At 43.5% G+C, this 12,471-nt stretch overlaps 1 protein-coding gene across 1 annotated transcript in view; it reads left to right on the plus strand.

The window, feature by feature from the left end:
* Nucleotides 1-12,471, plus strand: part of USP9X (ubiquitin specific peptidase 9 X-linked) — a 5,037,693-nt gene that overhangs the window by 876,799 nt on the left and 4,148,423 nt on the right. Inside the window, exon 9 of the mRNA XM_044071835.1 lies at nt 1,466-1,672. Coding sequence (XP_043927770.1) covers nt 1,466-1,672 — 207 coding nt within the window. The remainder of the gene's footprint in view (nt 1-1,465; nt 1,673-12,471) is intronic.

A 12,471-nucleotide genomic window follows, 5' to 3' on the forward strand; every position in this document is an offset into this window, starting at 1 on the left:
ATGCTGCAGGATCAGAAGGAAAGGTTATTTCAAAGCAGACAATTTCAAAGTGGATAAGCCACTGCATCCGTTTCTGCTACTTACACCATGGTAAACCTGTGCCCAAGGGCATTGGGTCTCATTCCACCAGAGCTGCAGCTGCTTTAGCAGCCTTTCTCAGAGGAGTACTAACCAGACATCCTAGAGGCTGCTACTTGGAGTTCTGTTCACATCTTTAGAAAGTATTACCATTTGTCTCTTTACTCTAAGTCCAGGGCAGGCTTTGCCACTGCAGTGCTGCAGGGCCTTATAGCCGCACCTAATGCTGTTTTGCTCCAGCCTCCCATTCATAGCTTTGGGATTCTACCCAAATGTAATGACTGCAACAGTGAAACACGAAGAACATAGTACAGTTGTGTACACTTGCCATAAATGTAGATGTTAGTGTATTCACTGTTGCAGTCCAGGTTGCCATCCCCCTGTCATTCTAAAGTTTATCTTTACTTCTCTATCCTCTACAACCTATGTGGTGTATTTGCTTGTTGATGAAGGTAAAGTTTATTTTGATGCATGTATATATGTGTATATATAATATTGCTAGCTGTTTTGGGGGCACCCGACAATCGGGGGCAAGAAAAACTATAGACAATGGCATCTGCTGCATGTTTTATACCCCTGACATCATGGAAGAGGAGACTGCAACTGACGCAGGACCCAAGACTTTAGAATTCAGGCCGACTGAGGGCAACCTGCCAGCAGATTACTCAAATGCAATGACTGCAACAGTGAATACACTAACATCTACATTTATGGTAAGTGTACACAACTGTACTGTTCTGAAACTCAAATGCGAAAATTTCAGGAGTCTGCCGACTGGCACTTGCGAACTGCTTCTGCTTTGGGCACCGCACGGCAAGAAAAACTGAATAAAATGGCATCTGCTGCATGTTTTATACCCCTGACGACATGGAAGAGGAGACAGCAACCGACACAAGACCCAAGACTTTATTATTCAGGCCGACTGAGGGCAACCTGCCAGCAGATTACCCAAATGTAATGACTGCAACAGTGAATACACTCTACATCTACATTTATGGTAAGTGTACACAACTGTACATTTAGAGGACAAGCAAACACAAGTGTCTGAGGCCACCTGTTCTTCCACTTCTGCATTTCTTTCAGAAACATGTTCTTGATGTAGTGGGGTTGTAATGATCTTGGGACTCTGCACCTTCATGAAACTTGAAGTTTCAGGGTAGCTTAATCTGCCCCCCCCCCCCCCAAAAAATGTACAAAACCTTAGTTTGCCAGCATTTAGACAGATGCATTTTTCTTTATTTAGACTGTGGGTAGAACAATTTTTCTTCTAGGAGGTGGTTCCTTTTGTAGAAGTTGGTGCTAGAAACTAGTGTTTAGACTAGAATTTGCCATCTTGCATTACAGAAGTTTAGTTTTGTTAAAATTGTTTTACTACTTTATTGCGTAGGCAAGCTGGACTAATGCAAGTAAAAAGCAGCGGGAAAAATTACTTGAGTTAATAAGAAGGCTTGCGGAGGATGATAAGGATGGAGTAATGGCGCACAAAGTGTTGAATCTTCTGTGGAACTTGGCACATAGTGATGATGTTCCTGTGGATATCATGGACCAAGCTCTGAGTGCCCATATCAAAATCCTGGATTACAGTTGTTCACAAGTAAGTGGATGTATGCAAATGACCGTTTGATAGTTCACTAGTTCAATAACTCATAGGTATTGACATCCTAATTTGTAAAACTCTGAAATTAAAACTTGCTGTTTGTCACAGGGAAAACTGCTACAGTATGGTGATCTCAGCTTGAAATTAGCTGCAGATGGACTACTATCCAACAAGTCTGAGTGTTTCACATCTTAGGGATGAGCTGTATTCTCTGTAATTTGAGGATGCCAGAGCAGCATATATGCCATATTTACTTTTTTGCTTTTTACACATTCTCTTAGTGTGTCCTCATTCATGCAACCACCATAGCGATAAGCAAGTTTGTTTTATTGGTAGTAAATAATTGAGCTTTATATTTCATTTATTGACTGATGTCTTGGCCTTCTTTTGACTGAAATTGGAGGGTTTTTTTTCCTGAAGCTGATGACATTCCAGAGAAAGACAACCAAGTACACTTGCGGTTGATGGATTTTGACTGAATGATCCCCCCCCCCCCCCCCCTTTATTGCCTGTTCTTTCAAGGGAAGGCTCTTTCCTGTTTTAGTCATTTTGCTGCGAGTTTAAAAGAAAAGTTTTAGTTGACATGACTGGAAGCCTTTGGAAAGTTGTGGAACTCCAGAAACTTCTAGCTTTGGTCCAGGTGTTATCCTTTCTGCATAATTCTCCCGTTCAAAAATGCAACGAAAATAAGGTGCTACTGAAAAATTTAGGGAAAAAGAAAAACTTTGGTTACCAAGAAGTCCAACGTGTACCAGCCTAGCAAAGTAATGAGGGCACTGGCTCTTGAAGAGTCGCATCTTTGGCAATACGTACCACTCCAATTGCAGGCCGTGGTGGTCCCTCTGATTATCCTTTGAGGATAGTGGCAGTGTTGCAGCATTTTTTTTTTTATTTCGCAGGCTTTCACAGAAAATGTGGAGTTTTCCTACCTGGATGCAGTTTCTCTGTTACCTATAGGTGACTGCCCTAGGCCACAAGTGGTTTTGTTAGCCTTAAAAAGAAATTGCCCAGTTGACCTTCCTAGGTTAAATTCAGAAGAAATGTTAATCACCCAGACTCCTATCCAGCCATATTTGATTAAAAATGGTCTGCTGTGTATTGTAGTAGTAGTTTTGTGCCCAGAACTTTGGGCACCTTGCCCTCCTCAAAAGAACGTTTACAAGAACAGTAGTCTGACAGATACATTGGTGCAGATGATTAACAAGATGTCCTTCTATTCCAGTGTTGCAGTATTCATTTGGTGTGGGATATTTTGGCAATCTGATGTTGGCTCCTATACAGAAGCTTTTGCCTTGCTGTTGTATGTGTGTGGGACGTCACATGTAGGACCATAAACCAGGGACCATAAATGTGATGTCGGCACGCACAGATCTCAGAACTTTTCAGCCACAGACGTCACTTCGATCGTTCAGCTCCTACCAATGATTACTTTGGGTGTGCTGCTTGTACTAATGATTATTTTGGAAAGATAAGTACCCCGTTGGGAGTTTTTTTTATTTTTTATCATTGCTTGTGCTTGATTTGCTGTAGTTCTTGGCTGATGTCAGCTAAAAAAGGCAAATGTAATTGTGATCAGCAGATATCACACACAGATTCCCACGATAAGTGAGTATTTTGTCTAAGTGGGGCAAACAACCATACATTGTGTTCAGTTTGTAAGTCCTTTGTGCCAAAGGCGCTTTGCAGTCGTTTAGCCGCATTCATTTTATATCTCGAACCAGTGTCTGAAACGCATAGTCCTTAGGATGGACCTGGAATTGGTCGATCAACCCGAACCACCCAGGAAGAAGGCCAAAGTTTCCAGGCCTATTCCTACTGCCAGTCCGCTATCTGACATCCTGCCGGCTTCTGACATATAGGGGCCAAGGAATGCCCAGTTCCACTGTCAGCATTGACTGCTCCTGCTGAGGAAGCAGTTTCTGCAGCCATGGGCTGCACATCTGCAGAGTCTATTCAGCCATCTGCACCAATCAATGTCAACGGGGGGACCTCTTATTGGATGACCGACAGACTCCTCTCCTAATGCAGGCCAGGCTTAAATCCCTAGGCTGTCCCCGAAGCCTACTTCTTTCAAGAAAAGACAGAAGACAAAACATCACTCCTCCTGAAGCACAGCCAAATTGGCAGTCTTTCACAAATTCTCTTATGCAGGCCTTTATGGCCCTTAGGCCCACAGGCCCTGCTCTCTTCTACCATCCGTGTGCTCAGCCCTCACCCAGCCTCTGCCTCTTCTCCCAAACATCAAACTACTCAGGATGGAGAACAGCAATACCAATATGATTCTTCCTCAAAGGGATCAGTCTGTTATGCATCTCAAATTGCTTCCCCTGTTCACTACTGTTCCCCAGATGACTCTATTGAAGGGGACTCCCCACCTGAAGATTTAACTTTTTGGGACACTAAAATGGAGTACTTCAAGTGGGACACTACCCTGATGTCCGACACCCAGAAGAGATATTTTGAATTACTGCAACTGGAGTCCCGCTGTCATTCAGCAATACCTCGTGTGCTCCCAGCCTTCCTGGACACATTCAACTCTGTAAGAATCCTCACTCTCCGCCCCCCAGTCCCTAAAAGACCAGACCGGTTTTATAAGGTGCCTGATGACCAGAAATTCCTGGTAAAGCCTACACTGGCAGATCCCGCTGTCATTGCTGTGGCTCCAGACAGAAAATCTAGACTGGTATCTTCTGGCTTCTCTCCTACCCACAGATAAGGACAGTAAAACTATTGATAGACTGGGCAAAAAATTGTATACTTCCTCCACCTTGGCTTTCAGAGCCATTAATTACTAAACACACTTGGTAAAATACACTCTTGACCTAGTGTCCCAGGCCTCTACCCTGCTAGCCTCTACACTTGACTGTCCTAAGTCTGACATTGCATCCAATCTGTCCCTAGCCACCCAAGTAGCCAGACACTCCAGGTGTAGTTGTGATGCAGCAGAAGCTTCAGCCAAGTCTGCAGCTTCTGTATTTGCCCAACGTAGATGTTCCTGCCTACACCTGCAAGCCGTTCTAGTAGATTTCATATCCAAAATTATGGGTGCTCTACTGGACAACGTTCTACCTTTTGGCAAAAATTCAGCTGAGCACTTCAAAAACTTGCAAGAGAAAAGCAAAGGGCTGCAAGACATCAAACATTTGCTGGTGTCCCCCTTTAAGTACTACAGGAATTATCCTGCAAAAACTACCTTTGTCAGGAGGATGCCTTCCACTTCACATCCCTCCTCTTCCAGACTAAGAGGAGGATCTAGGAGACAGCCTTACTTCAGACCAACTAACAACCCCCCCCTCCAAACATCCCTTTCCTGACAATAGGGGGCCTCTCATCACCGTGACTGCCTTGCCTACCTTTACTTGTCTGCCCTCTACCCCCACTGCCTCCCCTTTTGGATAACCATCACCTCAGACCAATGGGTACTGTCCATCATTCAGAAAGGATACTTCCTATCTTAGAAGGAAAAAAACAAGGCCAAAAAACATTCCCTTCCCACCAAAAACCAGCACCACCTATTCCCACATATATTGCAGGAGCTCCTCTCCCTAGGAACTATAGAAACAGTCCCTGTGGGCCAGGAAGGAAAAGGATTCTATTCTCTATTCCTGGTCACAAAAAAGGATGGTCCTTTGAGACCCATACTAGACCTATCCTACCTAAATCGGTTCCTAAAAGTTCCATCCTTTAGGATTTTCTCTGCAGACCCTCTTGCCCTTGATACCACCCCAAGACTTTGTGGTCACTCTGGACTTAAAGGAAGCTTATCTCCACATTCCTATCATGCCCTCCCATAGAAAATTCTTGAGATTTACTGGCATTTCATCGCATTTTCAATTTACAGCCTTGCCCTTTGGCGTATCTACTGCTCCAAGAGTGTTCACAAAATGCCTGGCTTCTGCCATTGCGTTTTGCCGAACCAAGGGCACCAAAATATACCCTTACCTGAACGACATTATCCTAGTGGAATCAGAAACCATGCTCCTACGTCACCTAAAATTCACCATGACCATCCTGCACTATTTGGGGTTCACCCTAAACCTTCCAAAATCCTGTCTGCACCCTCCGGGTCTGCAGCAGGAAATCATGGGTGTGGGTTTGGGGTGGGGCTTGCTAATGCGCATCTGGTGAGGCCCTCAAGTAAAATATCACCAGAACCCATACCTTCTGGCTCCCCACCAGAAGATCTTTCCTTTGGGGAAACAATTCACACCCTCAATGAACATTTCCACTGGGAATCCCAGGACTTCCCTCAGTCTATGAAATGACTAAGAGTTTCTAGACCTGCCCCAGCACAGACCCCCTTTGCCATCCCTCCAGTCTTAGAGATGGTTGATTGTCTTCCATGAATTCAGCTCATCTCCTGACGCCCTGCCACCTGCTCCCAGAAAACCTGACCGGTATTAGAGTACCAGATTCTCAGAAATACCTGTACAGAAGTCTTGCTGCAGACCCCGGAGGTCATTACACTGGGACCAAAAGGAGCTAAGGCTAGTTCTAGGAATAATCCTATTCCTTCTGACAAGAACTCCACAGCTCTGGACAGATGGGGTAAAAAAGTATACACCTCTGCAACCTTAACTATCAGAGCACTCAACTCAATTCCACATGTTAAAATATCAAAAACACACTTTGGAACTATTAAAACAAAAGATTTCAACCTTTTCTGGCCGTGCCATTTCGAAAGAGTTAGCAGATGTACTGCACTCTACACACTATGTTTTGTGGTATGATGCCTTAGAAACCTAAAGCAGGGCAGCAGTGTCAGGATCTGTCATTAGGCGAGACATGCATGGTTGAAGGAACAACCTCTCCCTGATCATGTCATGTCTAAATTACTTGATGCACCCTTGGATAAGGACAGCTTGTTGGGTGTAAAATTAGAACAAGTGCTTAAAAAGATGGAAGACGAAGCAAAATCTATGCAAACAGTAAAAGATTTTCTTTAGGTACAGCCTCTTAGGTTCAGCAGGAATTTTCCCTCAAAACACTGGTCTTTTCCTGCACGTAGCAGACAGGGGCGCAAGGTTAAGCCCCACAGGGACAGGCCACCCAGACTTTTATCCCAGGGACAGCAGAGAACCAAACACTGGGACCACTTCTACTCCAGAGGCAGGGAGTTCTAAACCATTCATCTATGGCAAAAACTCTCAATGACTCCTTGTCTCCTCTCTGCCCTCTTTTCACTCACCAAAAACTAGGAGGAAGGCTCTCCCTCTGCAAAGAAAATTGGCCTTCTGTAACAAAGGACCAGTGGGTCTTAAAGCTTATTTGTCAGGGATACAAATTCTCCAACGAACTCCCAATTCCACGAGGGTACCCAGACTTGCCTCCAAATCAGTGGGCAGAGGCATTGAAACAAGTCCAAACTCTCATCCCAAGGGGCAGTAGAACCTGTCCCCTCAGATCAAATAGGCAGAGGCTTTTATTCCAGACTATTCCTTGTTCCCAGGAGAGAGGGCACTTAACGTCCCATCCTGGATCTATCCATTCTGAACACCTTCCTGGTGGTCCCATATTCGAAATGCTAACTTTGTAGCAGCTGCTGCCTATGCTGAAAAAAAATTCCTGGTTAGTTACCCTAGATTTAAAAGATGCCTACCTCCACATCCCTATAAGGGAATCCTGCAGGAAATTCCTTCGCTTCAGAGCAGGTTCACAACACTCCCAGTTCTTGGTGCTACCCTTTGGGTTATCTACTGCTCCCAGGGTATTCAACAAATGCTTAGGCCCAGCCATAGCCTTTTGCATACAGAAAAATATACAAATTTACCCTTATCGCCTCATTCAGGCAGATTGCAAAGAGAAGCTCCTCAAGGACCTCCTGTTTGTCAAAACCCTCCTGAGGATACACCATCAACGAGACAAAATCAAGGCAAGCATCCTCAAGGAGGATTGTTTTCTTGGAAGCACTGCTGGATACATCATTTCAAATGGCCTTTCTATCCCCAGAAAAAGCAGAGCTTCCCACCTGTTTTAGACATTGGAGATATATTTTCAGAGTTCAGTCTATTTCCAGACTCTCTACCACTAGTCCCTGTTAAGCCAGACCGATAATACAGGGTTCCTGATTCACATACATTTCTTTATAAACACCCTGCTGCTGACCCAGAAACCATCTCTCATGGTCCCAAAGGGGTCATAGCTTCCACTACAAAAAAAACTATTCCCTCTGAAAGGGATTCTAGGGCCCTTGACAGATGGGGGAAAAAATTATACTTCTGCTACCTTGGCTGTAAGAGCTTTAAATTGCCAATTTCATATGCTTAAATATCAGCAATATCTTGTGTCACTGCTTAAACAGAAAAGGTTAAATTCAGAATGTGCAGAAAAAGAAATGCAGGGTGTTCTTCGTGTTTCACTGTTGCAGTCATAACTGTAGGGTGTTCCTGCAGGCAGCCCGAGGTCGGCCAGAATCCCAAAGTCTGGGTCCGGCGTCGGCTGTACCAGCAAGTACCCTGACGTCAGAACGCAGAGGTACATAGCTGACAGCTGACGCCATCTTCTCCAGTCTTTCTTGCCGTGCAGTGGAAAGCAGCTCGCAAGTCGTTGGTTGGCATATTCAGAACAACGTGCTTTCATTGACTTCGGTCCAAAGTTTTCAACTTCTCTTCTCAAGCTAAGTACCCCATTGGGGAAACTTTTCTTGCTCCTCCGATGTCAGAAAAAGTTAATAATTGTATATCGTGTAGAAAACAAATACCTCATAAAGATTTCCACTCTTACTGTCTACCTTGCTTAGGCCCTGACCACGACGTGTCTTGTCTGTTCTGTGCTAGGTTTAATTCTCGTACTATCAAGCGTAGGTACGATTGGGCCTTGAACTATTTCGGTCAGACCTCTCAACTGTCCCGAATTCCTCGGTTTTTACCGAGTTTGGGGGTTCAAATAATGGGGTGCCACGATTCCCGAGTGGCACCCCTTCATTTCCGATTTAGTCGCACATTTTCGCACTTTTTATTTTTTTTAACTTTCGTGCTTCTTGTGCTGACGTCATCACGTGCGCAATGACGTCAGCACCACCAGCCTGTCGGAATGCTCCAAGCACGTATGCAGCACATATTTCCGGCTCTGGTTCAAATGCTTTTACAAGCGGGAGTTACCAGAGCCGGAAACGAGTTATGAGTCGAGTAGTTTTGTTTTATTTAGAAAAAGCTCGCTCTGGGGGATTTTATTTGGATGAAGCTTGTGGATTTCAGACAGTTTGTTTCGCTAGCTGTGTTTAGAAGAAGAGCTCTCTTCACTGGAGTCGACTTTTATTTAGAGGTAAGTGGCGTGGCTGTGTGCAGAGTGGCATATCTTTCTTCAACTGCTCGCCCGCCGGCTCCTCCAGGTAAATGTTAACAGCAGCAGGCAATGGCATAAAGAGGTTCACTTGAGAGGTACAGCCCCACGTGGGACGCAGTAAATTAAGCTCCACCACCAAGACAAGGACCAGTTTGCTCTAAATGACCATTACCAAGAGGTACTGGATAAGGAGATACTTGGCTTACTAGTTAAGATGTAGACACCTCTATCTGGTTCAGACAATTTAGTAGCTTACTTTACTTAACGGCTGTCGGCTGCTTTTCTTTATGTAAGTAATGTGATTACTGACTGTATTACAACTGCGTGGTAGAGAAAACTGTGGTTAACTTTTACATGAACATCTAAACCTGAGTATGTCGTTGCTGCTTGTGCTTTCTGCCTTTAACATAATGGCTGTTTTTATTTATGGATTGCTGTGTGTATTGTAACGGCTTGGCTACAGAGAAACTGGTCTGGTGGTGTGTGTTAACAGCTGCTATTTTTATTTGTGATTACCATGTAGTGCTGCAGAGAAACCTATGCTTTTTACGTTAACACCTGCAGAAAGAAACTTGTGCTTTCTTCTTTTAACATTAGCGGCTGCTGCTTTTGTTTATGTGATTACTGTGTTTGGCTGCAAAGAAACTTTTGTGGGTTAACGGCTGCAGGCAGGAGAGAGCTTTACATATTAAACAGAAGTATTTGATTACTGTGTGAGCTTTGCTTATTTAACAGGCAGTTGCTTTTATTTTTGTGATAACTAATGGCTTTCGCTTTTATTTATGTGATTACAACTGTCTGTGTAAAGGCTGCAAAGAAACCTGTGCTTTTTACATTAACTGCTACAGAGAAACTTGTGCTTTTTACTGTGTATTGCAGGCAGGTTACATTTATTTAAATTACTGTGTGAGGCACTGTGTTCTTTATTTAACAGCTGAATGAGATTTACGTATTTAATGGCTGGAGGCAGGAGAATGAGCTTTACATATTAAACAAACAGCATTAAATTACTGTGTGTGAGCTTTACTTAACAGCTGCTTTTATTTATACTGTGTAAGGGCTGCAGAGAAACTTGTGTTTTGTTTTGTCTACAGCTGCAGAGAAACGTGTGCTTTCTTTTGTGTACAGCTGCAGACAAACCTGCTGCAGAAAAGCTTGTGCTTCATTTTGTGTATGGCTGCAGAGGAACGTGTGTGTGTGTAAATGTCCTAGTTTTAACTGGAATGATTGGCTCATACTTTTGGTCTGTTAGTCTTAAAATTTGTGGTTTTCTGACAGTGAGAACTGAATTCACTAAATGATAGCCATTTAAGTTTCAGTCTTCCTATCTTTCAGGAAATGCATGGCACTGGTAACAAAACATTTTATTCTAGCAACTTGTCTAAATTATATAAGCAGTGTTTAAAATATGTGCCTGGTTTTGGGCTTTGCCCCCCCCAATAAACTTTGGCTTTTTCCAGATTTCTTGTGCTGCATAGTTCTACAGGGGGAGAGGGAGAGAAGTTTAGTGCTGCTTATGCCAACTCGTTTTGTGTTAGTAGTGCAACAGGTAGAGTACTTGCTATTTGATATAGCAGGCTGTGAGTTATATTCCCACAGTATGTAGATGGATCGCTGATAGCGTACTGTACTGTACTTTTAACGGGGGTGGATAGTGTAGTCCTGAGAATGTCCTCTTTGGAGGTACCTAATAAATATGAACCTGTTATCAGTTTGCCATCCACTCCGTATTGGCAGTATTACTAGCTTATTTTATGTAACATAGGCCATTTATTCCTCAAGGGCAACAAGCACTTTATTTGTAGATGAAACAATGAAATATTAAGTTGTTTGCTAGCAGCAACCTTAGTTGCAGATCTCTTTAATGTGAATTATTTAGTTGACTTTTACTTCTGCAGAGATTGTGCATATTTACTGATACTGGTGGACTGTAGAAGTTTTGAGTAGACTTTTATGATGGAAATGTTCTAAATTGGGCAGTTTTGTCATTATTGGTTTATGCATTTTGTTTCATTCCTTACACATGTATGTTTTTGTGTGCAAGAGGCCTGTGATTTGAAAACAGCCCAAAGGTAATCTCTATCCACCACTAGCCAGATGCATTTTCATTGGATGTGGGTTTCAATGCTCTTTCAATGAATGAGTTTTAAGGGCAGAGAAGGTTTAATGCTAAGTCTGTTTTCATTGTGCAACTGTATTTTATCAGATGTGTATTAGTGTTTGTGCTGTAAAATGTAAAATAAAATCCAGATGGTAATTGTAGGAGTAAAGCAATATGCACCTTACAGTGTTTATGGTAAATTGGGCGAAATAGCTAAGTAATGGGATATTGGAATCGCTGCAGGGGGATTCTGGGGCCATATTCTGATTGCCTGTTCTTCAGATCGCACTTGAAATTTGGTGTCCCACAATTCCACTTGAGTGGGCGGGGTTACATAATTATGTATGCAAATGTTATGTTAATCAGCGTACAGATTTGTACCTATTTTCCATGGGCCTTTGTCCAGATTTTTGATGTTTCGAGGTTGAGAGGTATGATTTCGGTAGACAATTTAATTACAGAATGTCGTCGGATACTTTACCGACAGCCGGAATTCAAAAGAAACGCAAGGACAAGGATAGGCCTCCGAGGTCCAAACAGGATTCTTCGCAGCCAGGGCCAGCTTCGGGTTCGGCGGTAGTCAGTGAGGTGCTTTTGCAGCCCCTGTCGTCCGCCACTTCTGAACCGATGGCCGACACAGACTCCCATGGGGAGCCATCTAGGCCTAATATTTTATCTGCTTCAGGACCTTCGGACGTCGCTCTTTCAGATGGGTCCGGAACCACTGTGCAGGTACCGGCTTCTGAGGGAGTTTTCAGGCCTTCACATATTACTATTTCAACAAAGTCAAAGGCAAAGACAAAAACTCCTGTTAAACCAAGGGTTTCTACTCCAGCTGCTTCGGATTCAGCTACCAAGTCCCAGAAGCAATTACTACGGATGGCTGAGGATTTACTTACAATGATTAGGGGTTCTCACCCTCCTGAAAAAAGGCCTAGACAGGATTTACCTTATGATTCCTCTGACCAGGCTTCTGTCTCTTCTGTCTCTTCCTCTGATCAGGATTACTCTCTTCCTCCTTATGAGGATTCAGATGCAGAGGACTCTATTCCCTCTGCTTCTCCCCCTGAAGATTTCTCTTTTGGGGAAACTTTACATGAGATGAGGGAGCATTTTCATTGGGAAAGGTCAGGATTATTCTGCCTCCAAAAAGAGACTCGGAGAATTTCTCCTTCTCCCTCAACACAGACCTTTGGCTATTCCTCCTGTGCTTGACATTGTTAATGATGCTTTTTCTGAAGCTAACCTGAATCCTGATTCCTTGCCGCCTGCTCCTTCTAAGCCTGATAGATTTTACAGAGTCCCTGATTCCCATCAGTTCTTATTTAAGAACCCTTCTGCAGATCCAGAAACTATTTCTCAGGATTCTAAAGCTGCTAAGGCCGCTTCATCTAAAAATCCTATTCCCTCT

This window comes from Protopterus annectens, chromosome 5.part0 (genome assembly GCF_019279795.1).
Source record: "Protopterus annectens isolate FY-2018-M chromosome 5.part0, PAN1.0, whole genome shotgun sequence".
Lineage (NCBI taxonomy): Eukaryota > Metazoa > Chordata > Ceratodontiformes > Protopteridae > Protopterus > Protopterus annectens.